This window comes from Schistocerca piceifrons, chromosome 3 (assembly GCF_021461385.2).
Source record: "Schistocerca piceifrons isolate TAMUIC-IGC-003096 chromosome 3, iqSchPice1.1, whole genome shotgun sequence".
Lineage (NCBI taxonomy): Eukaryota > Metazoa > Arthropoda > Insecta > Orthoptera > Acrididae > Schistocerca > Schistocerca piceifrons.
Window position 1 is genome coordinate 217,827,044 of NC_060140.1, and position 27,469 is coordinate 217,854,512.

General features: G+C 38.0%; 1 protein-coding gene across 1 annotated transcript in view; it reads left to right on the forward strand.

The window, feature by feature from the left end:
- LOC124788523 (proton channel OtopLc-like) overlaps positions 1-19,861 on the forward strand; it is a 220,359-nt gene extending 200,498 nt beyond the window's left edge. Inside the window, exons 12-15 of the mRNA XM_047255793.1 lie at positions 4,523-4,666; positions 14,134-14,341; positions 14,648-14,897; positions 19,547-19,861. Of these exons, the coding sequence (XP_047111749.1) occupies positions 4,523-4,666; positions 14,134-14,341; positions 14,648-14,897; positions 19,547-19,861 (917 nt within the window). The remainder of the gene's footprint in view (positions 1-4,522; positions 4,667-14,133; positions 14,342-14,647; positions 14,898-19,546) is intronic.
- The last annotated feature ends 7,608 nt before the right edge of the window (positions 19,862-27,469 follow it).

Consider the following 27,469-nt stretch of genomic DNA (forward strand, 5'->3'; position numbering starts at 1 on the left):
ACTGTTACATTTCCCTTGTCAGCTGGGAGAACTAGAACACTACCATCCTCATTCAGGCATTTTAAGGCGTTCCTCTCACCCACAGTTAAATTACTTTCTTAGAGGCTTTGAAATGTGTGATGCATGAGAGGTCTCCAGAAGAACAGAGTGCAGCCATTCACAGGCTTTACTATGTGAGCGGATTCAACAGACCCACTGGGACCAGGCAAGCACAGATTGTAATTTACTGTCTCTCCATATTACTATCAGCAATAAATTGAGTAGCGGTGACTGGGATAGAATTGACAATCTGTTGCATGATTCTGTTAGGAAGCATATATTGACAACATCTAATAGACAGAAAAAGAAATTTGATAGCTTGCAACCTAATAAGAGGATCCACCATTTAGATGCTTACTGCACCATTATCAGTTTATCTGGATGTTCCTTATCTGACGATGAGAGATCTGTGCTTCCCAAGTGTGGAAATTTTGCCATTAGCCCATGAGTTGTGCCCATGGAAGAAATAATAGCCAGTGTAGAAACAGGCATTCATAGTGAGGACAAGGTTACAACTGAAGAAATCCATATAGAAGCTGTAAGAGTATTGTCTCGCACAAAGCCTCCAAAAATTAATTTAACTGTGAGTGAGAGGACTGCATTAAAATGCCTGAATGTGGATGATAGTGTTACTACTCTCCCTACTTATATGGGAAATGCAATGGTTGTTTTGAATGTGAACCGACTATCACAGTAAGATTAATGACTTATTAGATCTGCAAACATATAGGAAACTAAGTAAAGACCCCACTGACAAAGTTCTTAGAACTGTTATGCAGTTGATAAAGAAGTCCTCTGTTGAAGAGAGCATTCAGAAAAGTCTGTTCAATTCAGTTGCACTTGCACCAAGACTTTATGGATTGCCAAAGATGACAAAGAATATGTCCCTTTAAGGCCTACAGTGAGTGCTATTGATTTGTCCACCTATCCGATTGTTATGTCCTTGACAACATTATTACAACTGTATGTGGGCTGATCCGATTTGTATATCAAGAATTCGGCACATTTTATCATTAAATTAAATGGCATAGTGACACAGCCAGAGGATAGTTAGTTTTGACGTGGTGTCGCTATTCACTATGGTTCCACTCAATGAAGTGTTGCAACATCTGAATCAGATTTTTCCTCCCTATGTTGCGGAACACTTTAAATACTGCCTCACAACCACATATTTCAAATGAAATTAAGAGTTCTATGAACAGATGGATGGTGTCCCTATGGGGAGCCCTTTTAGCCTGGTTACAATGGAATTCTTTATGGAAAAATTCGAGGGGCAGACATTGGAAACTGCGAACAAGAAACTGAATATTTGGTTCCATTGTATGGAAGATACATTTGTTTTGTGGTGGGATGCCAGGGGGAACTGGATTGTTTTCACAAACATCTGAACAGGATCTATCTGAAGATTCAGTTTATGAAGGAGGAGGAGGCAAGTAAAAGATTAAATTTTATTGATGTACTAGTTTTCCACACAGTCTACCAAAAACCCACGAACACAGACCATTGTCAACACTGGGACTCAAACCACCATCCATAGCAAAGGCAAGGCATTATAAAAACTTTGATGGATAAGGCAAGGAAAATTTGTTAATCAGAGCTGCTTGATGCAGGACTAAAACATCTCACCACTGCATTGCTCAATGATAGTCATTCGTTTGTTGAGGTGAAAAGAGTGTTGAGACCATTGCTTGGAAATCACAGTGATGCTCAAGCACTGGTGGAATTGAAAGTTTTCCCGCCATTCATTAAGGCTGTGACTGACCACATAGAAAAAATCTTGAGACAGTGCAACATCATGCTAATTTACACACCCACACCAAAGATACAAGATCATCTAAAATCGGCCAAGGATGCTCGCCAACCACTGGAAAAAGCTGGAATTTATAGGATTCCATGTGGTTGTGGGGAGGTGTACATGGGTACTACAAAAAGAACTGTCAAAAAACGAGTCAAAGAGCACAAGGGCAATTGCAGAAGATGGGAGATTGGCAGACCAGCTGTTGCAGAACATGTTTTACAGCCAGGAAACCACCACATTCATTTTGACCAGACTCAAGTCCTGGCAGCCACAAACAGATACCACAAAAGGCTATACAGTGAGGCCATAGAGATTGTAAAACATCCCAGGAATTTTAATAGAAAGAAGGAGGTTGTGAAATTGAATGAAATTTGAATTCCAGTGCTGAAGAAGATGTGTACCAGTGTTCCACCATGGAATGATAGTAACAAAGGATGACAGCAGTCAACAATGGCCAGTTGCACTTGCGTATTCAAAACATGTGATGTCACGCCACTGCGCAGAACCCCGCGGAAGTGGAATTTTGCTGTAGTCGGTAGCAAGTCAGGGTGTGAATCGGCATTGCGCAGAAGCCTGTGGAAGTGGAATTTTGCTGTAGTTGGTAGCAAGTCAGGATGTGAATCAGACATTCAACAAAGCTGAAATCCCCTTGAAAATGTCCTTTGCAGACGGGGATGAAGAGTCGGGTTTTGATGTGAAATCCCTTAGACCACAGCATAATAGCCTGGAATATTTTATTAATTGTAAAAACTGATTTGTATGACAAAATTATCTGTGAAATAAAATCATCATAGGCTGCTAGGTGTCATTGTATCCAACTGCAAAAGTTCAGCTCATACTGAAAGCCATCCCCATGTAGTTATTGATGCAACAAATTATGTAGATGAAATTTGTATTCATGCAGTATGCACAGAACACTTCTTTGCAAAACTCCTGAAGCTCATGTGGTTTGCTGAGAAATAATGTGAGGATTTGCAGGAACTACAGCTAAAACATTCCCTTCAGCAGTTTCATTCATTGTAGGCCATAGTTGGACTCTTTATTTGATTTGAAAACTTCCAGATTCAGTTGGACTCTTTGTTTAATACTGCAACAAGTTGTTGCAGAAGGAACATTCCTATCAGGGAACAGGTTAGTATACCTTAGAAGAGCTTCTACTACATGTCTATTTGAATCAAATTAGGAGGAAATGATATCTACTCTCTCTGCTATCATCAACATTGTTGGACAATTAGGAAGAGATGTTTTTTGTTTGAATGCTTGAAGTAAAGTAGAAAGCATTTGTTTGGCACTGCCTTCCTTGTCTGTAGTTCTTGGTAAGGCCGCAACATCCTCAAAATAATAGAACTGTTTCCTTGAAGCTGGAAGAGTCTGACCACAGACTGTGACACATGAATGCAGTCTATGCTTGGTAGATGGAAATTATAATGGTAAAAAATGTAATATCACAGTGTTTTACAATTATGTAATTTTGAGCAACCTTATTAAATGTATATACATCATAGCTGAGCAGTGAGGCACCTCTAAGTGCCTTTCAGAGGAGCCGTGTTCAATTCCTAATACTATTAGGGAAATTTCCTTGGTGGGAAAACTGGAACAGGGAGCATGTAACATTGTGATGTCAGAAGATGAGCTATTTGAATAATAAGAAATGACTCCAAGCTCAGAGCTTGGAGAGTGGTGTGCTGATCTTCTGCCCCTCCATACCAAATCTAAATGCCACTGGCAGGTGACAACACTGTGACCAGTCAGTACCCCACAGCTCCAGGGCCTGAATGTGAGGCTTGTAAATTATTACATGTGTTAGTGCTATTTGATGGTGACTACTGCCTCCTCGTAATATAGGCTTGTGTTACTATGTTCAAAATGCTTCACCATCTTGTGTGAACATTGTAGCCAGTGTGAGCATTTGATGTGATTGTAGCGAGTTATTCAGTGAGCTGTTGTAGCTGATGATGGTGGTAAGTGACAAATTCTATATAAGTAGGCAAAGAACATAGTTTGCAGGAAACACTCTTTTCTCTTCAAGAACAAAGTTCATCTATGTGAGTACCACAGCTTTCACTTAGAACCACAACACTGCAATCACCGTCCATGTCTCGACCTCTGTGGGCCAACACCATTTGTGAATTGGACTATAACAGTTCCTCAAAGAAGCAATAATGGAAAAGTCATTCCATTCTGATGAAGACAAACTTTATGGTGCATGGATAGTTGCCATGAAAAAGAAACAAATATTGATGTAGTTCATATGCCATGGAGAGTCTTTATTGAGGGAGATGGTTAAAAATATTTTAACTTTAATTTGACTCACCCATATTTGTTGTATTTGTATATGGTGAAAAAATTTGATTGAGAAGAAACTGTAAGTATAATTTTTGACCCGTATATTTGTCTTTTCAAAAATAACTCCTAATTCAACATTCTGTAAGTACTCCATCATCAACAGGATGTTAAACACTTATGCCTCCCCATATCAAATAATTGTCAGATTTTAAATTTCAGTACTAAAAATTGTGGCAAAAACAGAGTGTCCAACAATAAAGAAGGTAAGATGGTATACAACTTCAATAAGCATGTTACATTAATTAGTAAACTCTACATTCCTTGAATACACAATAAATTTGTTACCTATTACATTTTCTGTTGATTTTAACTTTTCGTGTAATACCTGCTATTTTTCAGATGCGTCTCTGGAATCCAGCAATAACAGTGGTGTTAACACTTTCATTGACCCTTATTGTTCAAATTATACTGGAATGTCAATCATTTACCAAAATGTTTCTCCGTATTTATACCCTTTCTCAATTGAGTACAGTATTCTTATTGGTGAGTACTATTTGTGTAGTTAATATTAATGGCATAACATTAACAGATACTTGGTACAGTTGCATTAATGTGTCTATCACCTATGTTCAATGTCAACATGCAATAAACCCTCACAGATGGCAGGCAGCAGCATTAGCGTGATGAGGGGACATGGAAAATAATGCAGTTGTGTCATAATGTGGAAATTGAGAGATTTATTTAAAGTCCAAATGGGTATGATCATTGCCTTTGGAGCCAAGGGTGGAAGCATTTCCAAAATGGCTGTGTTTGTAAACTGTTTGTGTGCCACAGTGGTTAAAGCATACCATGCATGGCAAAATGGCACTATCCAAGGCAACAGTGGTGCACCACAGGCCACAGATGATAGGGGTAAATGATGGCTGAGCTTTGGCCTCTGCAGCAGATGCCTCGTTCATGCACCTACAGTGATTGCTGTTCATTGGCAACTAAGGCCGGAATTTGCATGCCAGTATCACAACTGGACATCATCTGAGAGGTAACAGGAGGCCTTTTCAGATAAATCACAGTTTATGCTCCACCACACAGATGGCCAATGGTGTGTACAGCATGAAATGTCTGGAAGCAAACACCCTGTGTGCATTGTGCTCTGGGGAATGTCTTCATAGCATTCCCTGTGTGACCTCATCTTCTGGGAGGGACAATGAATCAACACAAGTATTCTTGGGGACCATGATCACCCATAAATGCAGTTTGTTTTTCCTCAGCACAATGGTGTCTAACAGCAGGACAGTGTAATGCATCACACAGCTCCCAGTGTACGTGCGTGGTTTGGAGAGCACCAGTATGAGTTTACTGTACTCTCTTGACCACCAACTTTCCCAGATTTAAACCCAATCACGATTCTGTGGGACCACCTTGGTTAGGATATTCACAGAATGGACTCTCAACTGAGAAACATAGCACAGCTGGCCACAGCACTGTTGTCGGCTTGGCTCCACATTCTTGTCAGTACCTTTCAGAATCTCAATGATGTCTTTCTGCATGTCTCACACTGGTCCATGCTGAAAAAGGTGATTATTTGGGATTTTGTCAGTTGGTCACATTAATGTGATTGGACAGCGCATTTTTTCACATAATTATTTAAAATACCTGAATTTTAATTTCTCTAATGGAATGCAGTATACTTACCTGTTGGATATGTGATATTATGAATTTCAATTTATTATCTGCTGGTGATTAATTTTACTTTGTTATCTACTGCTTATTCTGAAAGAAGTTTTGAACTTGCAGTTGCAAGAATGATATACAGGGTGGCGCATGAAATGTGTTACCATTTTGTTTTTGAATATAATCTTTATTGTCAATACAATCTGAAAGGAACATATACTACAATGAAGAGCCGTCCGTGGAGATTTGTTCTAACTCAGCACATGCTCAATATGTCCGCCATTTCATTTCCTAACTTCCTTCAAACGAACACTGAAGTTAGTGATTACCCTATGGCACATGTCTTCCGCAATTTCACTGCAATCTTGAAGAATAAATCTTCTGAACTCCATTAAATCACGTGGACGATTCAGGAAAATTTTTTCCTTTAGGTACCCCCAAAGAAAAAAGTCACATGGATTGAGGTCAGGACTATTGGGGGGCCAATTTTGTCCGTCATTGAAGTGACCTGGAAACCTGAGTGAAATATCTGCATGTCGAAATGCTCGTGTGAAAACTCCAACACAGTGTTTGCAGTATGTGGCCTTGCTCCATTTTGCAAGAACCACTGCATGTTGAAGGGCAAGGCAGTAGCAAGAAGCTGTGCAATAAAGATATTGTGAAGCATGCTCAAATAAAGCTCGATGTTGAGAGTTTCTTCAAAGAAAAAGAGTCCAATAAGTCCGTGACTGGAAATTGCTGCCCACGCTGTAATCCTCGGAGCATAATATTGTCGTTCATGAAGCACTTGTGGGTTTTCAGTGGCCCAAAAGCATACATTTTGTTTGTTAACCACACCGTCTAAATGAAAATGCACCTCGTCTGAAAACCAAGCATTGTTGAGAGTTTCTCCCCTATCCTCCCCCCACTGAGCAAACAGTAGTCTCTGCTGCTTGTGTTCTTCAGTGGACTTCTGTGCACAGGTCATCTTGTATGGGTACATATGGAGGTCACTTTTAAGAATGCATTGAACAGAGCACCTGGATATTCCCAGTTGCACTGCTGCCTTTCTACACAATTTCCCGGGACTTCTCTGTACAGCAACTTGTACCGCTTCAATATTCTCCAGTGAACAAACAGGCTTAGGCCGAGGTTGCTTCGCTTCCAATACTGTTCCTTCCTGTACAAATTTATTGTACAACCTGTGGATGGTCTTCTTTCAAGGGACCCATCGTGTGTTAAACTGTTGTCAAAAACGCCTCTGAGTCACAACAAGGCTTTTCATTTCATGAAAAAGTAACACAATTGCCGATCATTGCTGTGTAGTCAGTTTTATGTTGTCAGCCATTGCTGCTTACTAGTCTCCTAGTGGCAGTATTGTGAGTTACACATCATTTCGTAACTCATTTGTTTTTCCAAGCTCTGCTGGTACTGCTGTAGAGATCCCAACAGAATATCTAATGTGCGCAGTAAATTGTGAAAGAAACAATTGATAATACATTCGTGCGCCACCCTGTATATTGACTAAGAAAATAAGAATGCAAGTAAGCTATTAAGAGCAGCATAGTGAATGCATTATACTAGTCAAGATAGAAATGAAGCCAACACCTACCTCAGTAGCAAGGAAGAAATTGAAAGAATGTATGATCTAGTGAAAGAAATTATTCAGATAGTTTAAGGAGAGGATAATTTAACTATGAAGGGGGATGAAATTTGATAATGGGAAAGGATGAGAAGGAAAAATAGTAGGACAGCATGGGCTGAGGGAGAGGAATGAAAAGGGAAGCAACCTGGTAAAATTTTGCACCAAGCACAATTTGAGCATCACAGATACTAGGTTTAAAAATCATGAAAGAAGGTTGTATATATGGAAGATAACTGGAGCCACCGGAAGGTCTCAATTAGATTACATAACTGTATAACAGAGATTTTGTAGCCAGATTTTAAACTTCCAAATACTTCGAGGGTCGCATATGCAGATAGGTAAGATATGAAGGATTTGGGACATGGACATGTTAAAAGAACCAGAGGCTGTTAAAAATTTCAAAGGGGGCATTAAGCAATGATTTATTGAAATGAGGATAAGGGAAAAAACAGGGAATGAATGGATAGCATTTAGAGACAAAATAGTAAATCCAACATATGATCAAATAAACAAAAAACGAGACCCAGTAGAAATGCACAAGATATTGAATCTAGGATGAAGTTTTTACTCTGCAGCAGTGTTTGAACTGGTATCATAGGTTCAAGTCCCAGTCCAGCATACAAACAGTTTCAATCTGCCAGGAAGTTTCATATCAGTGAACACTCCACTCCAGAATGAAAAATTCATTCCGGAAACAATCCCGAAGGCTATGGTTAAGCCATTTCTCTGCAGTAGCCTTTCTTGCAGGAGTGCCAGTCCCTCAAGTTATGCAGAAGAACTTCTGTGAAGTTTTGAAGGTAGGAGATGAGGTACTGGCAGAAATAAATCTGTGAGGTTGAGTTGTGAGTTGTGTATGGATAGATCAGATGGTACAGCACTTACTCACAAAAGGCAAAGGTCTGAGGTTCAAGTCCCAGACTAGCACATGCTTCTAACTTAACAGGAAATTTAACAATGAAGCTAGTTAACACAAGAAAAAAAAATTAAAAAAATGCAGCAAATGGAGCAGGCTGAAGGAAATATAGGTGTATAAAAATGAGGCTGCCTGGTAAAGTAGGAATGTCTGAATGAGAAAAGCAAGACTGTACAAGCATGTGTGCCTATGGGAAAGATAGGTGTAGCATACAAGAAAATTATAGTAATATTTGTAGAAGACAGACATTAAGAGGTGACATGGTAAGCTTGTGCTAAGCAAGGAAGGGAAGACTGAAAAGTGGAAGCAGATTAGGAAGTAAATAAAGATGAATGGGATACTACATGAAGAATTTGACAGAGCTCTGAAAGACCTAAGTCGAACAAAGTATATGACATTTCCTCAGAGTTGTTGGCATCCTTGGGAAAGCCAACCAAAACAACCTTATTTCACTTAAAGTGAAAGATACATCAGACAAGTGAAGTACCCTCAGAAAAATGTAATAATTCTGTTCAAAAGAAGGAAGGGGCTACCAAGTGTAAATATTATGAACTATCAGTTTAATAAAGTCATGGCTGCAGAGTCCTGACATGAATTCTTTAAAAGAGAATAGAAAAACTGGTAGATGCTGACCTCATGGAATATCAGTTTGAGTTCCAAACAAGTGTAGATATACGCAAGGCAATACCGGCTCTATATCTTACACTATGAGATAGGTTGAAAAAAGGCAAAGATATGTTTATATCAAGGTCGAATTTAGAATGAACTTTGCACTTCACAATCATTATTATTGTAGTGGTCTTCAGTCTGAAGGCTAATTTGATTAGCTATTCATGCTAGTGTATACTGTGAAAGCATCTTCATCACTGTGTAACTAATGCAAGTTACATCCATTTGAACTTGCTTAATGTATTCAAGACTTGGCCTCTCTCTGCAGTTTTTACTCCCCATACCTGCTACCATTACCAAACTGGAAATTCCTTGGTGCCTCAGTATATGTCCTACTAACTGATATCTTCTCTTAGTGCTATAAATTTCTTTTTTCCCCAAAAGTACTTCCTCATCAATTATTCAGTCCACCCATCCAATTTTCAACACTCTACTGGAGGATCATATTTCAAAACCTTCTACATATTTTTTTCCTCTCTGAATTGCTTATCATTCATATTTCACTTACATATAAGGTTACACTCTGGACTAATACCTCCAACAAAGCTTCCCTAAAACTTAAATTTACAGTAGATGTTAACAAAATTTCTATATTTGAAAGATGATTTTTCTCGCTTTCACTATTTTACATCCTCTCTGTTTCGGCCATATCTATTATTTTGCTGACCAAATAACAAAACTATTCAGTACTTTTAGTGTCTCACTTTCTAATCTAATTTACTCAGTATCACCAGATTTAATTTGACTACATTCCGTTATCCTTGTTTTGCTTTTATTGATGTTAATCTTATAATCACTTGTAAAGACGCTATTCATTCCATTCAACTGCTCTTCCATGTCCTTTCTATCTCTGAAAGAATTACGATGTCATTGGCAAACCTTAAAAATTTTATTTCTTCCCCTGGACTTTAATTCCATTTTCCAGTTTCCCCTTGATTATCTTCACAGCTTGCTCGGTCCTACGATCATGCTCTGAAATGAGCTCCATTCTATCTGGCATTTTACCCGCCACAACCAGAATAACTTTTCATGACTCTGAAATATCCTTATCAGACTCTTATGTTCCTTCTGCACCCATTCCCCTACCCTACAACTCCTACCCCTGTGACTGTTCCCACTGTAAGACTTGCTCCATGCAGCCTCCTACCACCACCTATACCAACCCAGTTACTGTAAAAACATATACTATCAAAGGGAGAGCTACCTGAGAAACAACACTTGAGGCGTATCACCTGTTACATAAACATTATTCAGCCTTTTATACTGGTACAACCACCATCAAGCTATCAGTTAGGATGAATGGGCATAGGCAGAGGTTGCATACTGGCAACACAAAATATGCTATTTTGGAGCATGCTCTACAACATGACAGTTGTGACCTTGGTGCATGTTTCCCCCAGACACCAGTTTCTCAGAACTATGCAGGTGGAAGCTGACATTACAGCATGTCCTTGATTCTCTCCACAATTTCTTTGGTCTCTTTCTCAGTAACTATTCCTTTCTTCACTCCCTTTTACTTTTTTGTTTCTTTTATTTGCTGACATGTTTATTTTTCTCCACCCTCCACCACTATCACAAACAATGCACTTAGCTTTCCACTCTTATTAACTAGTGCGTGATGTTTTTACAGTAATAACTGTATTCTGTATCACCCTATCCTCCATCTTTAAGCTCTCAGGTTTTCAAATCTCATCCAGTGCAGTCCTCAACAATCAGTCTTTCCTTTTCATTCTGTCTGGCAAGTCTCCCTCATCTGGGGGGAGGGGCAATGTTTCCGAACTCCTCTCATTTCCTAAACCTCACCAGTCCTTTTGCTTCACCCCTCTTCCTTCCTGGTCAATCTTACTGCAAGAAAACGGATCCACTGGCTCCTGAAGCTTGTAAATTTCAGTACCTTTATATATGTGTTCTCCTGCTGCTGCTTGGTGAGTATATTTTTTATCAATCCAGTTAAGTTATATTTTCGAAACTGGATTACTTTCATTAACATATATAAAGTAATTTAGTAGTATTTCAGCACTTATCAGTATCAATAGATCTGATGTTAGTGTACCTTGCAGAAGTAGCTTGCAATGACTGAGTATGCCTCTTAACTTAACTCATTTGACATTCCTAAATACTCTCTCCATGAAGGGATTTATGGAACATGATGGATGAATTTATAAATGTATGAGTTAAGTGACCTCTTTTCTGAAACTACATTTTTCCTTTCTGTTAAGATGGTCATGCTAAATTTATAACACTTGCATCAACAATGTGCTCTTCTGAAATGATCATGTATCACTGTCAGATGAGAGAACGGGAAGGCAATCCAAAAATCCAAAAAGCCTTAATTGCAACGAGAAGTGCACAGCAGGAGAACAATCTGCATTCAACATCATTCAGAATGGAAGAATTTGATAAGGCTATTAAACAAAGTAAGAATGAAAAATCAGCTGGCTTAGATGATATATGAACAAAGATATGGATTCTGCAACTCTTTCATAATTGTGTGAGCAATGTTAAATCCCAAAAATGTGGTGGAGTTGAGTGAGTGCTTTGCTGAAACCTGGTAAAAAAGGGAACAATCCAAAGAATTTTAGACCAGTTTCATTACTCTGTCATCTATACAAACTGCTGGAAAGAATGATCTTAAATCACTTCCTACCTGTAGTTGACCCCCCTGCTGATATCTCAACAAGCTGGATTTCGTCCTGATAAAAGCTGCACTGGACAAATGCTGAATCTTACATAGTTCATAGAAGATGGATTTAAAGCTTGTAAAATGGCAGGGGTGATATTTGTTGAGTTTCCAGTGGCCTATGACACTGCCAATTGCGAACTACTATTACTCGAGGTATGCGGTATGACCATTGCAGTTCATTGCAGTAATTCTGCAAAACAGCAGGTTCTTCGTTGACTTTCAGGGGCAGTGCAGTTGATGGAGACTACAGAAAAATGGTCTTCCCCAAGCAAGCATATTGGCTCCAATCCTATTCAACATGTATACAAATGACCAATCTATAGACCCCAAAACCAGAAGTTTCTTGTATCCTGATGACCTTGCTCTTGCCACTCAGAGCTCAGACTTTGAATCAGTGGAGAACACCCTAACAAATGCCCTTGAAGATCTACCAAGACACCGTAGCACAAATCAGCTTAAACTAAACCTCTCAAAGAGTCAAGTGTGTGCTTTCCAATTAAGAGATAGGGAAGCTACTCATATGTTGATGATAGTATGGTAACAAGTTGAGATACAACATTGTAACTCTCCAAAATACGTAGGAGTGATGCTGGACAGATCTCTTACTTTCAAGAGACACTGCATGAATTGCAAGTTGAAAGTTTCCACCAGGAACAATCTGTTAAGGAAATTGGCCAATAACAGTTGGGCAGTCCACTTGAAACCATCCGAACCTCTGCACTAAAATTAGTCTATTCTGGTGCAGAGTGCACTTGTCCTGTATAATTTATCACATACCAAACAGGTAGACGAAGTGCTCAGTGATACCTGCAGAATTATAACAGGTTGTTTGAAATCTACTCATGGCAAATAAGGAATGAAAGATAGTGGAATAAGAACAAACCCATTCCCTGTATGTGGATAAACTTCATTTGCAGTGATTGAGGTGAAGGAAGAGTTTCCTCTGAACATCAAAGGTACTTACTACCACTGCCAAAAATGCAAGGGTGCAACTCTGGCTGGAAAAGAGTTTCTGAAACTCTACCTCCCAGACATGGCAAGGAATGAATGACCTGGAAATCTTTGAATAGGCTAATATTTTGATTGGGTGGATCAAGGTGTAACCTGGCAAGATGGGGCTACAGAACAGAAAACAATATTAAGTGTGATTTTGGAGAAGTCCATACTGTCTATCACCTTTTTCAGTGTCGACTGTGTCCATCTTCCTGCATTACGGAAGACGCCCATTGAGTGGCCGAAATGGACTTGAAGTAGCCAAATTTTGGTCAAAGACTATTGTGACATGTTAACTGTGCACCTATGTATGTTTCTGACATGAGACTAAAATACAGCAAAGTGCATCTTTCAGGTTTGTGTTTATTAAGTGCTCATATACAGATAATAAAAGAGATGAATTTGGAACCCATAGATAAGTGCTCTTGCACAAAAAAAAGGAGGGGGGGGGGAGAGAGAGAGAGAGAGAGAGAGAGAGAGAGAGAGAGAGAGAGAGAGAGAGAGAGAGAGAGAGAGAGAGAGAGAGAAGAAGGAGAAGAAGAAGAAGAAGAAGAAGAAGCTATGGTAGTCTGTGCAGTTACACAAAGCCACTGTCGCAGGATGACATAATGGTTAGCACAGCTGCCTAGTGAGTAGGCGACCTGGATTCGATTCCTGGCCTTGGTACAAACGTCTCTGTAACATTTAGTTTCACGTAAGATATATTATTGTTACCCATAAAGTGTTTCTCAAATTTGATTACATCTTTCATTTTATGGTTTAGTTACAGCTTCTGCATCACCAAGAAATCAGCACAAAGTTTAATTTATTCCATATGTATTTCTTACAGCCCATTGAACATTTAATATTAAATATCAACGAAAATTTTTATTATAAGTGACAGAATTTGATCTTTTCTATACTTTAAGTGAATTAATTTATCAAATAGAACATCTTTTGATGTATCTCAGTCATTATAAAATAGGCTACCATCTACTTAATTGTTAATTACCATCCAGTATCCATTATTTTTTTAAATAAATTTTAGCATTATGTAGATTATCATATTGGATGAGTTAAGAAAGGACTTTTCTTAGCCCAACTTTGCTTCACCCTAAAAGAAATCATATTGTCAACTGTGGATCTTTAGGGACCAAGCTGAAACACAGACAGGGTAAGGATGGCGAAAGTAATAGATTGTAGGCTTCCTTTTAAAAATAACCATCAGGGCATTTGCCTTTCACAGAGTTAAAAAAATATGGGAAACCTAAATTTGAACTCTGCACCTCCTGATATTGAGTGCAGTATCTTAACTACTCCACCACCTCATTTGGTTTCTTCTGTATAGTCTAGAGTTTTGTTGCCCATATAACATCAGTTCAAATAAAAATTAACTGTAGTTACATTGTGAATGTAAATGTTATCACTGATGGAGGTATCATTAAAAGAATCACAAAACAGTGTCTACTTTTTTTCAGCTGGTGTTTTGTACATCATTTGGCAGAACATAGGGCAATGCGGCACAGTGACAGGAGGGCACTGCAAGCTCTTGATGAACCCTGAAAGCAGTAATTTGTCCATTCATGTTGACTGTCATTCAGCAAATAAAGGACTCTTTGCTGGAATCATAGTGCTTTTAACTTCTGTCGTGAGCATCATACTATTTTTTGTTGCAGTCACTGATTCGTAAGTGCTAAAACAACTAACCTTCTTCAGTAGAATAGCGAAGCATTTTTTTTTTTACACAAAAAACAGGCTATTCTTTGTTAATGTGCCATTTTTCTTTTACTAACTCTTTTATTTATACTACTGATGCTACTACTACTACTAGTACCCCTAACACTACTACCACCACTACCACCACCACCACCACCACCACCACCGCCGTAATGGTGAAGTCCCACACAATACATATAAAAGAGATGTTTGTACAGATCAATCCTGTTCTTCTGTTTAAAGAGACTATAATTTATGTATTTTGTATTGTTTCAGAAATTATGTGACTATTGGAGTGGATGTACATATGTGGACAGAATTTGCAATTCTGATTCTCATGACAGTTACAGTCTTGTTTGCATACTGGCAAATAATAACTTTGGATGTTAATGAACACCCTATATCACTCCTAGATGATTTGCTGCTTGCAGTCTGCTTGCCAGCTTATTTCTTCTATGCAATATTAAGCCTTTATCCATCTGTCGTATACAGTGAGATAGTCTTTAGTATCATCATCTTGCTTCGGGTAAAGTATTTTGTTTTTTTATGTTTGATACTCTAAATGACAATTATCTTCAGAATTATAAAAATAGTTCTCTGTGGGAAGCATAATATGAAAGGCTAAACACAACATATTTGTCATAAATGAATCAAATATGGCAATTAAAGAACCACATCTTTATTTTGCAGTATAATGTACAAATGTATATAACATAATTTAAATATTTGCAACAAAATGAGCAAATTGGATCTTTTTGTTGTGTTTTAGAATACATACTATAATAATGATCATCAAAGAGTGTTACCTTCTAAAACTTTGGCCTACCATGTGTAATTGAATTATTGCGAGCATATAAACAGTACAATATTGCATACTGTCTGCAACATGCTAATTATTCACGTTAGTATGTAGAATATACTACATTAGATGAATACTATCAAGAGCTCAAAAAATATTATCTACCTAGCTACAAAGATAGCAAAAGCAGATAAATGCAAGAACTATAGCAGGATCAGGGTAACAGCTCATGGATCCATATTCCTGACAATTGTTAATGAGACAAGTTGTAAGAAGAACCAAGGCTTTTTCATAAGATTTGTTGACCTACAAAAAGCATTCAACAATGTGAAATTGTGCAAAATTTTGTAAATTCTCCATAAAATTGCTATCAACTAGACACAAAATGGGTAGTATACAATGTGTACAAGTACCAGGAAAGAGAAGAGAACGAATTGAAAAGGGTTGTAGCAGGGATGCAGTTTTATCCGCTCACTGCTCAACCTGTACATCAAAGGAGCAATGACAGAAATAAAAGAAAGGCCTATGATTGAGATTAAACCCAAGGTAATTGATATCAATGATAATATTTGCTAATGACAATGCTGTCCTCAATGAAAGTGAAGAAGAATTACAGGAACTGTTGAATAATATGAAGCACCTAATGAGCACAGAATATGGACTGAGAAATATGGACAGAAAAAAGACAGAAGTTATGATAAATAGCAGATATGAAATTACTCACGAAGTTAACATCAAAAGCATCAGATTTTTAGATAAGGTGGAAGAATTCTGTTACCTTGGCAGCAAAGTAACAGATGATTGAGCACCTGGTAGAGGGGATCATGCCAGGGGAGAATATCCATGGTATATTGTCAGCGTAAAGAAATTTCTAAAGAAGCAGCAATTACTGTATAACACATGGAAAACAAAGCATACAGTTATAGACAGAGAGGTGCTGAGTGAAACACACTTGGCTATCAACAGCATAATGCATGAACCCTTCAATGACTACCAAAGCAGAATATTATCAAAAGATCTCTCACAAAACCCAAAGAATTAATTCAGGTCTCATGTAAAGGATGTTAGTAGTGAACTGAAATTGAGGGTAGCAAATCAAACACAGAAATGCTTAACTCTGTTTACAAAAGTTCCTTTACAAAGGCAAATCCAGTACTAACATATTGTTGCTTTTGCTAGTCTGGTGTGATGAGATCTTGTCCCTGAATTTTGGTTCCGACTCAATTTTAGAGGGATGATCATCGCACCGTTTAGCCTATTTACAATTTGACAGTATGCTCACTTGGCAGCTTGCTATTATTTGGACACTGAATGTTGTGTCTTCTGTCCATCCCCACATTTAGGTCTAATATGATGTACTTTGTATATCCACCTGAAGATGTGACTTTAAGCTATGAAACCGGTTGTGTTTCCAAATAAAGAACGTTACACACAGTTGTTTGCAGTTTTCATTTCGCAAGGCCCTGAAAGGCATTTATCAATGGAATTAAGTAGATGCAGTATTTCATGACTTCCAAGAAGCATCTGACTCAATACTACAACAATATTTGTAAACATAAGTATAATCTACCACAAAATGAGTGATTGGATTGAGGATTTCTTGGTGGGGAGGTTGCACAATGCTACCTCCAATGGTGAGTCATTAACAGAAGTAGAGGTAACTTCAGGCATAGAGGTAACTTCAGACAAGCTCCACAGAAGTGTTTAGAGAGCCTTGTATTTTATATTAATGAGCTGGTTGATAATATTCATTGTTCCACAGATTTATGGTTTCAAAGTGTCATTGTGGCCCAATAAGTATCTACCAATAGAAACTTCCAATCAATTAGGGCCATGAGTGAGCCTGAACAAGTGAGGTGTGGCAAGATCAACTCTAATGACAGTTTTATGACAATTTCCATTTTACTTATAATCATACTGCCCATCTAGTTTTTTAAAATTGATGTTTCTATTTTCCATGGGACCAGATGATAAATCCAAGATGATAATTTTCTCTTCTGCGCAATGTTTCATTGTTCCATCTAATGCTGGTTGTAGATGGATAGACAAGGATTACAAAACAGAAGAATGTTAGCACTGACCACCTCCCAACTCTTGACTACCAAAATGAAACAGTTGAGAAGTGGTTCCATTTGACACAAACTAAGGATACCTGTGGCACATGTAACATAACCTACATAAACAGATGCATCCCCTCTCACAACAGATTTTTCCTCAGAGTGGGTGAAAAAATAGTAGGCAACCAATATCATCACAGGCACTGTAGAACGCTCAAATTGATAAAACAAGTACCTATCAAGGAATACTGATAACATCAATACAGAACTCCAATATAAATACTGGAACTCAGATTGCAGGAAAATTTTAAAAGTTATCATACTCTTTAAAGTAACATGTTTTCTTATGTAATGGAGTATTTTTGAAACCATGTGCACAATTAATTAGTCATGTATTGCTCCACCCTTTTAATATAAAAGAAAAAATGGCTACATTCCTTACCTATTCAAACAGGCTGCTTTGAAATACACGTAACATCAAACTATTGATCCATCTCTCTCCTGCCAGGAGCCATCCTCCAGAACCCTCATCTTCTTCCTCAAAAACTTAATTTTGAAGACAATTGAATGATGAATGTGTGCCAACAGGCTTACTAAATTCTTCAAGGTTTGATTTCTCGGTAGAATATTCTACAAAATGATCTATAGCTTATTCAGTCTTCCAAACAACAAGCTAAGTTGACAAGTTAGAAAAAGTGTTCCATGATTTTAGAAAAGCATTTAGTTATAGAAATAAAATTAATTAGTGGAATAGTTTGATTTTGCACCGCAACTCATATTCTATGTTAAACTGCAAGTTTCCACATAGCAAACTGTGTTTGATGGTTCACAAACTAAAGGAACAAATAGGAATCTCAGCTCTGATAGGACCGCACCTACTATACAGTGATAAGCCAAAACATTATGACCGTTGCCCACCACAACATTGGATGCCGCTAGTTGGTATTGTGGGCACATGATGTGGTAACAAAAGTATCTAAGTGGAGCAGACATAGACTGGGGACCATTCTAGCAAAGATATGGGTTGCAAACGGGAAAATCCATTGAGATAAGTGACTCTGACAAAGGACAGATTACGCAGAGCCTGTGAATGAGTGTCTTGAAATCAATGCAGCTGGTTAATGTTCAAGTGCTATTGTCATGAGCATCTATGGGAAGGAGATAGGAGGATAGTGAAACTACTATTAGACAATAAATGGTTGGATGTCAACGCTTCTTCACGGAACATGGGGTTCGGAGGCTTGTCCATTCTGTAAGGTAGGATAGATGGTGATATGTGGCATCTCTGTTGAAAGAACACAATGCTGGTGCATGTGCAAGTGTGTCAGAGCACACTGTTCATTGCACACTTGAATATGGAGCTCCACAGCATGATCTGTAGCACACCATCCCTATGTGTTCACATGTTGACCCAATGACATTGTCATTTGTGACAGCACTGGGCCCAGGACCATTGGGATTTGATGTCGATCAGTGGAAATGTGCTGGCTCTTTCGGTGAATCACATTTTTGCTACACTGGGTCAATAGTCATCACTGCAAATGCTGTAATAAAGGTAAACGGTGGCTTGAAATGTGCAGCGCGCCACAAACACCAGCTGGTGGAAACAGTATTATTCTTCTGCACTTGCTTGGGACCTGTCACAGTAATCAAAGACACGTTGATAGCTGCAAACCAGTTGCATCCCTTTAAGCTTTGATGTCTTTGCTGACGGAGATGTCATCTTTCAGCAGTATCATTGTAAGTGTCTCAGAGCCAGAACCATGCTCAATTATTTGAGGAGCATTATAGTGAACTCACGTTGATGCCTCGGTGACCAAATTTGCCTGATGTAAATCCTATGGAACCCATCTGAGTTGCTATCGGGCACCATCACCGCATACGCAAATCAGAGGCCCGTTATTCACATGAATTATGTGACCTGTGCATAGACATCTAATGCCACATACCTCCACAAACCTACCAACAAACCTTTGGATCCCTCACATACAGAATCACTGATGTATTTTATTCCAAAGATGGACAAACAAGCAGGTGGTCATGTTTTGGCTCATCAATGTGATTATGCACTGTCCAAACTGTCTCCAGGCTGACGATTACTCCATTTTATTTTTGTTCCATGGATATGGAAAAATATTGTACTTAGCAGGTAGTGAAGTCTACCGTCACACTGTAAATAAAAGCTATTTTCTACCTTTATTTTACTGTAGTTACATGATGAATATTCTTTTCCTCAGTAATGTTACCTTATTTTTACTTTTATATTATTATCAACCTGATTTTCATCTTGGAATAGTCTATAATTATTATTTCTTACAGGTCTTACAAGTGCTAATACAAACACCATTCATCATTGATGGTCTTCGTCGCTGTAGCAATACTAGATCACTTCGACAGAAAAAGCCAGGACGTGAAGTTGTGACACTTTTGATAGTGTGCAATATTGCATTGTGGATGATGCAGACATTTGAAATAAAATCTAGTGGTACAAAGGATCATAGATACGATTTTTATGGGAAAAGCGCATGGACAGTTATAGGACATTTGCCTATACCATTAATGATGTTCTATAGATTTCACTCTTCCGTATGCTTGGTGGACATATGGAAATCTGCATATGAGCCCGGAGAATGATGACTGTGTATCATCAGACTAAAAACTGAATTAGTCAAACTGGATGCAAGCAGTTATGTGAAAAAGGAGAGAGGTGTACTGAAGCTCTCACTGATAAATTCCATATGAAAAATACTCAGTCAATAGTTATAAATTAGTATGTATTTATTTTCATTGTATTGATTCTTTTTTAATTGACTGAATGAGAACAGAATGCTGTAAGAAGTTGTTATGTAATATTACATAATTACTTTGGGCAACAGACTACAGTTGTTACTTTATTTGAGAATCAGCAATCATTAATATTATACGATTGTCAGTATTTGTTAAACTTTGTTTAATGCTTACATGTGATAAAATCTCATTTATGAGCTATGATGGATTTTCATTGCTGTTGATAACAGACAGTAACTGTATGTTTCCCTGCCTGTCTTTCTTTGTGGAACAAAGTGTACTATCCTTCTTTCCAGTGTAATACTTAGATAATACTGATTTGTATGTAATATTTGTGTTCACTTTGGCCAGCAAGCAGTGTATAAATATCACCTTCAGGTATTTAGCTGGAGAATAAAACTTGGATAGATTTATAATACAGGGTGTTTAAAATTATTCAGCCAACTTCACAAGACTTTATCTTGTAAACAAAGGAAGATAAAAACTTCGGGTATATTTTAACTTATTCATCACAACTAAAAGATTACCCTGCTGGCAGTTGTAAATTGCCCGTTCAAATGGTTACTGGTACAAGTCTCATTCATTTCTCTTGCTCGTTCATTAATCAATGTGCCTTAATCTGTGATGGCAAAAACATTTTTCATTCTCTGTTTCAACAGGTGCAGGTGAAATTCAATTAGAACTGTGTGACACAATTTTTGTTAAGAGTATGGCACAACACCACCTACAGTTCAAAGCAGTTTCAGGATACTCGTTGTTTATGTGAGGATTTCCCCCATCTGTTCCTTCAAAATGCACAGCACATTTGACGCTGCTATGCATATAGTCTAGAGATGCCTATTTGTTGTGTCAGCAAAAGAGTTTGCCATTCCTCATGTGTCTGTCTGGCATGTTTTGCAGTGGCAATATTGTTTAGAACTGTGGTGATGAACAACAACATGTAGAGTTCTATGGTTTTATTCTAGATGTGAAGATGCAAAAGGATAATTTGCTTTTATGTGTAGGGTTCAATGATGAAGCCACATTCCATTTAATGGGAAAGTGAATTGGCACAATGCAAGTATATGTAGGACACAGCAGCCACATACCGTATTTCCTGAGGAAAGGTTTGTGACCAATTCCTTTTTCAGTAAAAGATAGTCACATTAATTGTGTACCTGGACATATTGGAAACAAAGCTTTTTCCACTATTTAGAGAACATGGTGAAAATTTCATTTTTTGACAGGATGGAGGATCACTGCAATGACCCTTCAGGTAAGAGCAATTCTTAAAATCACCCATAAGAGGCAAAACAGTGTTGCCACAAGATTCCCCAAGAGGCAAAACAGTGTTGCCACAAGATTCCCCAAGTGAAATTTCCTGACATTTCCTTGATTTCCAGACAAATTTTTATGACAAATTCTGGGATCTCAAGGGTAAGTAAAGACAAAAAAAAAAAAAAAAAAAAAATTGTAAGGACTTCTGTACTGCTCCTCCATGTGAGCAGAAATCTTATGTACTGACATCAAGATCTTTTGTAATGAACTGTTTTTAGATGGAGAAAGCAAGCCGAAAGGTATATATGTTTCATTGAGACCACTGTCATTATTTTATTTCAATAAAGCGAACACATCTGGTGACAAAAATACACTCTTCCTTGGAGTTGCAAGACAGATTTAAAATACCTTCACTGATTTCAGAAATAACCCCAGAAAAAAGAAGGCCTCTTGAAAGAAGTGTACAAGGCAGGGAAGAGTTGTGTATAAACCAACATTATAGCTGACTGCCAATAACATGTTGGTTTTACTATGTTCGTTATTGTCAGTTATTACTCACTGTGCTATGTCTATTATTTTACAGGTATTGTGTGATTTTTCTTTTGAGAAATATATGATTACGGTATGTAGCATATGAACCAGAAGCAACTACCACAATTTTCTTCTTCTTGTCATCCATACTTTCTAAGACATAAACTACTTTCGAAGTGCCAAAATGTACTACAATAAATAAAATGTTTATAAAACTCAGCGCTGTACAATGTACTTGTGGCAGACAGTCACAATTCCAGATATCTATCACCCATGGCCTCTGGCCTGCCAAGGAGCACCTCAGTCCTGTGTCCATGGATATACCATGAAAATCCACTGCATTATGCCACTCACAAACAGACCAAACCTGCGGGCAGATCGTGAGACTAGATCTGACAGGCAGGGCCTGCATATTAGTGTGAAACAATGGGCTTCAGATTGGCAGGCCCGATTCCTTAGGGATACCCACAAAAATGGCCTGTGGTTTTGGCCGATTGCAGAAATCCTCTCATATGCCCAGCTATTCATGTGTCACAGACACCTTGTTGATCAAATGAGACTACTGTGATCAATCCATGCAACAGTAACTTGGCCAAATACTCTGGGAATCAGAACTAATGAGGATGGGCAGCCACTCATCGTAAAGGTGACAACTGAGCTGCAGACAGGCATGTACAAAAGACGATCACACTCTCAGAACTAAACTATCAGCCATAGACTTTTTCAGAAAACGAGAGCACACACACATTCACACAGTCACTCAGACACAACTTATGCACACATGACCACCATATCCAGCCGCTGCATCAATAATCTCTGAGAATCAGACCCAAACAAACCACTCCTCATGCCTCCCTGCCTCTCATCGGCACCTGCTGGGGTAGCAACAAGAAGTGGTGGCAGCACTGACTGCAAGCTGAGGAGAGTAGTAGGAAGGGGAGAAGCAGTAAGAATGAGGGATTAGGGAAGCAGTGCATGTTAGCTGCGCCCAGCCAGCAACGATGCATGACATCTCAAGTAAAGAAACATTTCATCTGCTGAGACAAAAATGAGATTTTTCCAGTACTTTTTTTTCAAATTTCCCTGATCTTTCCCTAACATGTTTGAAATTCCCTGATGTCCAGAACTTGTGGCAACACTACAAATGGATCCTCCACTGCACTACATCTACATCCACATCAACATCTATACTCTGCAAACCACCATGAGGTGGATGGCAGAGGATACATCCCATTGTATCAGTTATAAGGGTTTATTCCCGTTCCATTCATGTATTGTAATCTCTACCCTCCTTCCTAATTCCAGTTATTGCCCAGAATAAGCAATGTCTTTTATGAAAAATTTGAGAGGAGCAAATGTTACAATAAACTTTCTAGTTTACATAACTTTTTGTTTAGAGTTGGTTCCAGTTCTTCTTGTCTAGGGGTCTGAAATTCTCCCATTTTAGGTCCTCATGATTGAATTGATCTAAATAAATTTGAAGATTGTTCCTGCAGAATTTTTGTTGTTATGTTAATGTATTTTGTCACATTTTAGAATATCATACAGTCTTTTGAAGTTTCACATTAGCAAAGCCGAAATTACATTGTTCGCCCAAAATACAAAAAATACGTCCAATCACATCAGAGGCATGCTTACTACTACTTCACTCTGTGGTAATAAACAATTTTCCAAAGGGTTTACAACGTTTCATGACAAATGAATTTCTTGTAATTTCAATTATTATTTCATAAATGGGTTACCTGTTTCAAATAATTCATAATTTCAAATGTTTCTTATAAAAATAATTTTAACTGTACATTCAGAGCTAGTACTTATCGATTGTAACATCAAAAATACAGCAATTCCTCTTCATAAATTTTTGCTTGAAATATAACATAATCAAATTATATGAAAGTTTTCAGAAAAGCAGCTGTCCAAACTTAAAAAAATTATACTGGTGTTGACAACTATTGTTGAGGAAAAGTAATGCTAGAGGACAATATACTGTTACACTATGAAGTGCAGGATATATGTTTGTTTGAATGGCTCTGTGTGTGCAATAATTATTCTTATCTTATCCATGCGATCCCTATGTGAGCGATATGCAGGGGATTTTTGTATATTCCTAGAGTCATCAAGCTGGTTCATGAAACTTTGTTAGCACACTTTCTTGGGATCGATTACATCTATCTTCAAGAGTCTTCCAGTTCAGTTCTTTCAGTATCTCTGTAACACTCTCCTAAGGGTGAAGCAAACATGTGACCATTTGTGCTGCCCTTCTCTGCATGCATTCAATACCCCCTGTTAGTCCTATTTAGCACTGGTCCCAAACACATGAGCAGTTTCTAGAACCAGTTGCATGAGTGATTTGCAAGTAATCTCCTTTGTATATTGATTGCTCTTCCCAGTATTCTACCAATAAACCAAATTCTACAACCTGCTTTACCCACGACTGAGCCTATGTGATCATTGTATTTCATATCCCTACAAAGTGTTAACCCGGATATTTGTATGTGTTGGCAGGCTCTAATAGTGACTCGTTGACATTATAGTCATAGGATACTACAGTTTTTCATTTTGCAAATTGCACAATTTAACATTTCTGAACATTCAAAGTAAACTGTCAGTCTTTGCACCACTTTGAAATCTTATCAAGACCTGTCTGAATATTTATGCAGCCTCTTTCGAACAGTATTTCATTATAGGTAACTGCTTCATCTGCAAAACATCTGAGGTTACTGTTAACATTGTCTGCAAGGCAACTAATGTACAACATGAACAGTAAGGCAGTTAATATACAACATGAAAAGCAAGGCTCCCAACACACTTCCCTGGGGCACATCTGAAGTTACTTCTATAGGAGTCTGTTCAAAAAATTTTGGAACATACATAATTTTGTGCCAATGGAGAGCTGGACTGAAATGAGGTTGTCATCTCTGCACACACATGTGTTTAATGTATAACTACCAAAAGTTTTGTTGTTGTATACCTGTTAGTTATTGTTCAGCACTGAGTTGAGTAGAATGTTATGTCGCACAGTTTCCAAGTTTCGAGATGGTAACGTTAGAAGACCAATGCATCTGCTTTAAATTTTGCATGAAACTCAAGAAAAATCTTTACAGAGACACACCAGATGACACAGGAAGGCTACTGTGATGAGTGGTTAAACCGTACTCAGCGTTACGAATGGTTCACATGGTTTAAAAATGGCCAGACACAAGTTAAGTATGACCCTTGTCCAGGATTCCCTTTGAGGTGTATCGATGACACTCCTGTCAATAATGTCAACAAAATTGTGCATAGGGACCTTCATCTCACAATCTGTCAAGAGCTTTGGATCATGGAAATGAGAATGAGATGTTTCTAAGAGATTCATAATGGTGATGAGATGTGTGTCTACGGTTATGATGTAGAGTCGAAGTTTCATTCTTTACAATGGGTCGCAAAAGGTTCTCCCAGACCAAATAAAGCTCATCAGGTCAAGTTTCATTCTTTGCAATAAGTCGCGAAAGGTTCTGCAAGACCAAATAAAGCTTGTCAGGTCAAGTCAAATGTTCATCATGAATTTGTGCCACAGGGACAAACTGTTAATAGAGTGTGTTGCAATGAGAAAATGTGAGAAGGTCACTGTGCTGCCTCATCCTCTCTACCTCCAGACTTGGTCCTTGCAGACTTTTTTTTAATTTCCAAAGTTGAAAACGCAGTTGAATGGACGAAGATTAACAACAGCACTTTGCGTGTTCTAGTAAGATGCATACCAGGAAGTGGAAATGGCATTGGGAGCAGTGTATTAGTTGTGAAGGAGAGTATTTCAAAGGAAATCATGCACAATAGGTAGAAAGCAAGTGGAGAAAAATTTTGTGAACAAAGTTCTGGAATTTTTTGAACAGACCTTGTATCTGACGATGACTCTCCATCCGAGATACTGTGCTGTATCCTCCCTGCCAAAAAGTTCTTGGTCCAGTCACAAATTTCACTTGATACCTCATACAATCGCACTTTTGACAATAAGCATAGGTGTGAAACTGATTCAAATGCTTTTTGGAAATCAAGAAAAACTGCATCTACCTTACTGCCTTGATCCAAAGCTTTCAGTATATCATGTGAGAATGGTGGGTTGCAATGATCTATGTTTTCGGAGTCCATGCTGTTTAACATGGAGATCATTCTGTTAGATACCCCATTATGTTTGAGCTCAGAATATGTTCCAAGATTCTGCAACAAAATGATTTCAAGAATATGGGATGGTACTTATGTGGTTCACTTCTGCTACCCTTCTTGAAGACAGGTGTAACCTGTGCTTTTTTCCGGGCACTGGACACAGTTTTTTGTTTGAAGGCTCTATGATATTATGTAGTTAGCAGAGGGGCTAACTCAGCTGAAAATTCAGTATAGAATTTGATATGGCTTCCATCAGGGCCCCTTGTGCTTTATTCAATTTTAATGATTTTAGCTGTTTCTAAACACCAGTGACACTAATACTTATTTCATTCATCTTTTCAATGGTACGAGGATTAAATTGGGGCGTTTCTATTGGGTTTTCCTTTGTAAAGGAAAATTTGAAAATGGAGTTAAGCATTTCAGCTTTTACTTTGCTACCCTCAATTTCAGGGACTGGACACTAACCATTGACCTGCAAGGTCACCTGCTCTCCAGGTATGTGGTTATTTCTGGATTATTAAGGAAAGCTCCATTTGTATGCCTCCCCTATTAACAACTACGGGTGTACTACACTATTACATAGCAACAGCAGTGAATGCATTAACTCCAGATCTTCTACCTCTTCTGCCTTTCACAGATTTGGTCTTTCAAACTGTTCTGGCCTCAGCTCCATCTTTTAACTGGTCATCTTTCCTTTAATTTGGTGTTGTAAGGCCATCTCTGCGATTCTTGTTTCTTCTATTCAGTCCAGATGTTCCTTCCAGTTTTGTTTATGTTGTTCTGTATTGTAATTTACTGCAAAAACATTCAGCTCTTGTTTAATGTTTTCATTAGGAGTCCTGTACAACAAAGTGCATCCTTTGACTGCTCATAAAAATTTCATTTCAGCCACCTGGAAATGACTAAAATCTTTCCTCTTCATTACCCTGGATTCACTGCCATACAGAAGACCAGACCATCATCTTGTAGTACCACGTATATTCTGATATCTTTGTAATTTAGTAACTACATCCTCATCTTCAATAAAAGTAATATAGCTACCTAGGTAACTGTAATGCTGAATTTATTCCCAATTATTCCAAAATCTAATCGTAGATTACTATTTTGCTTCACACTGGATACTTTCCATGGAAATGCATTGTCATAGTTTTATTTACTACTATCTTAAAACTATAATCCCTTCCAATTAAGTGTAAAAGATGGATTGATTTTTGTAGTTTGTCTTTTGAATTTGCTATTAATACAATATTGTCAGTATATAATAGTTTGTTAATTTGTTTATTCTCGTATATCCCTTCTGCTGCCCTTTCTTTCCATTTTAGGATGACATTGTCTATATAAATATTAAAAAGAGTAGGCAATGAAATACACCCGCATCTCACACCTTGCTTTATTAAAATCTTTTCCTCTGTGTAACTGGGGATATCAAGTACGATATAAGTTTCATTTTACACACTCTTGATACAGTTTATTAAGTGATCTGGATATCCATCTTTTGCCACAATTTCCCACGGACTCTCCCTG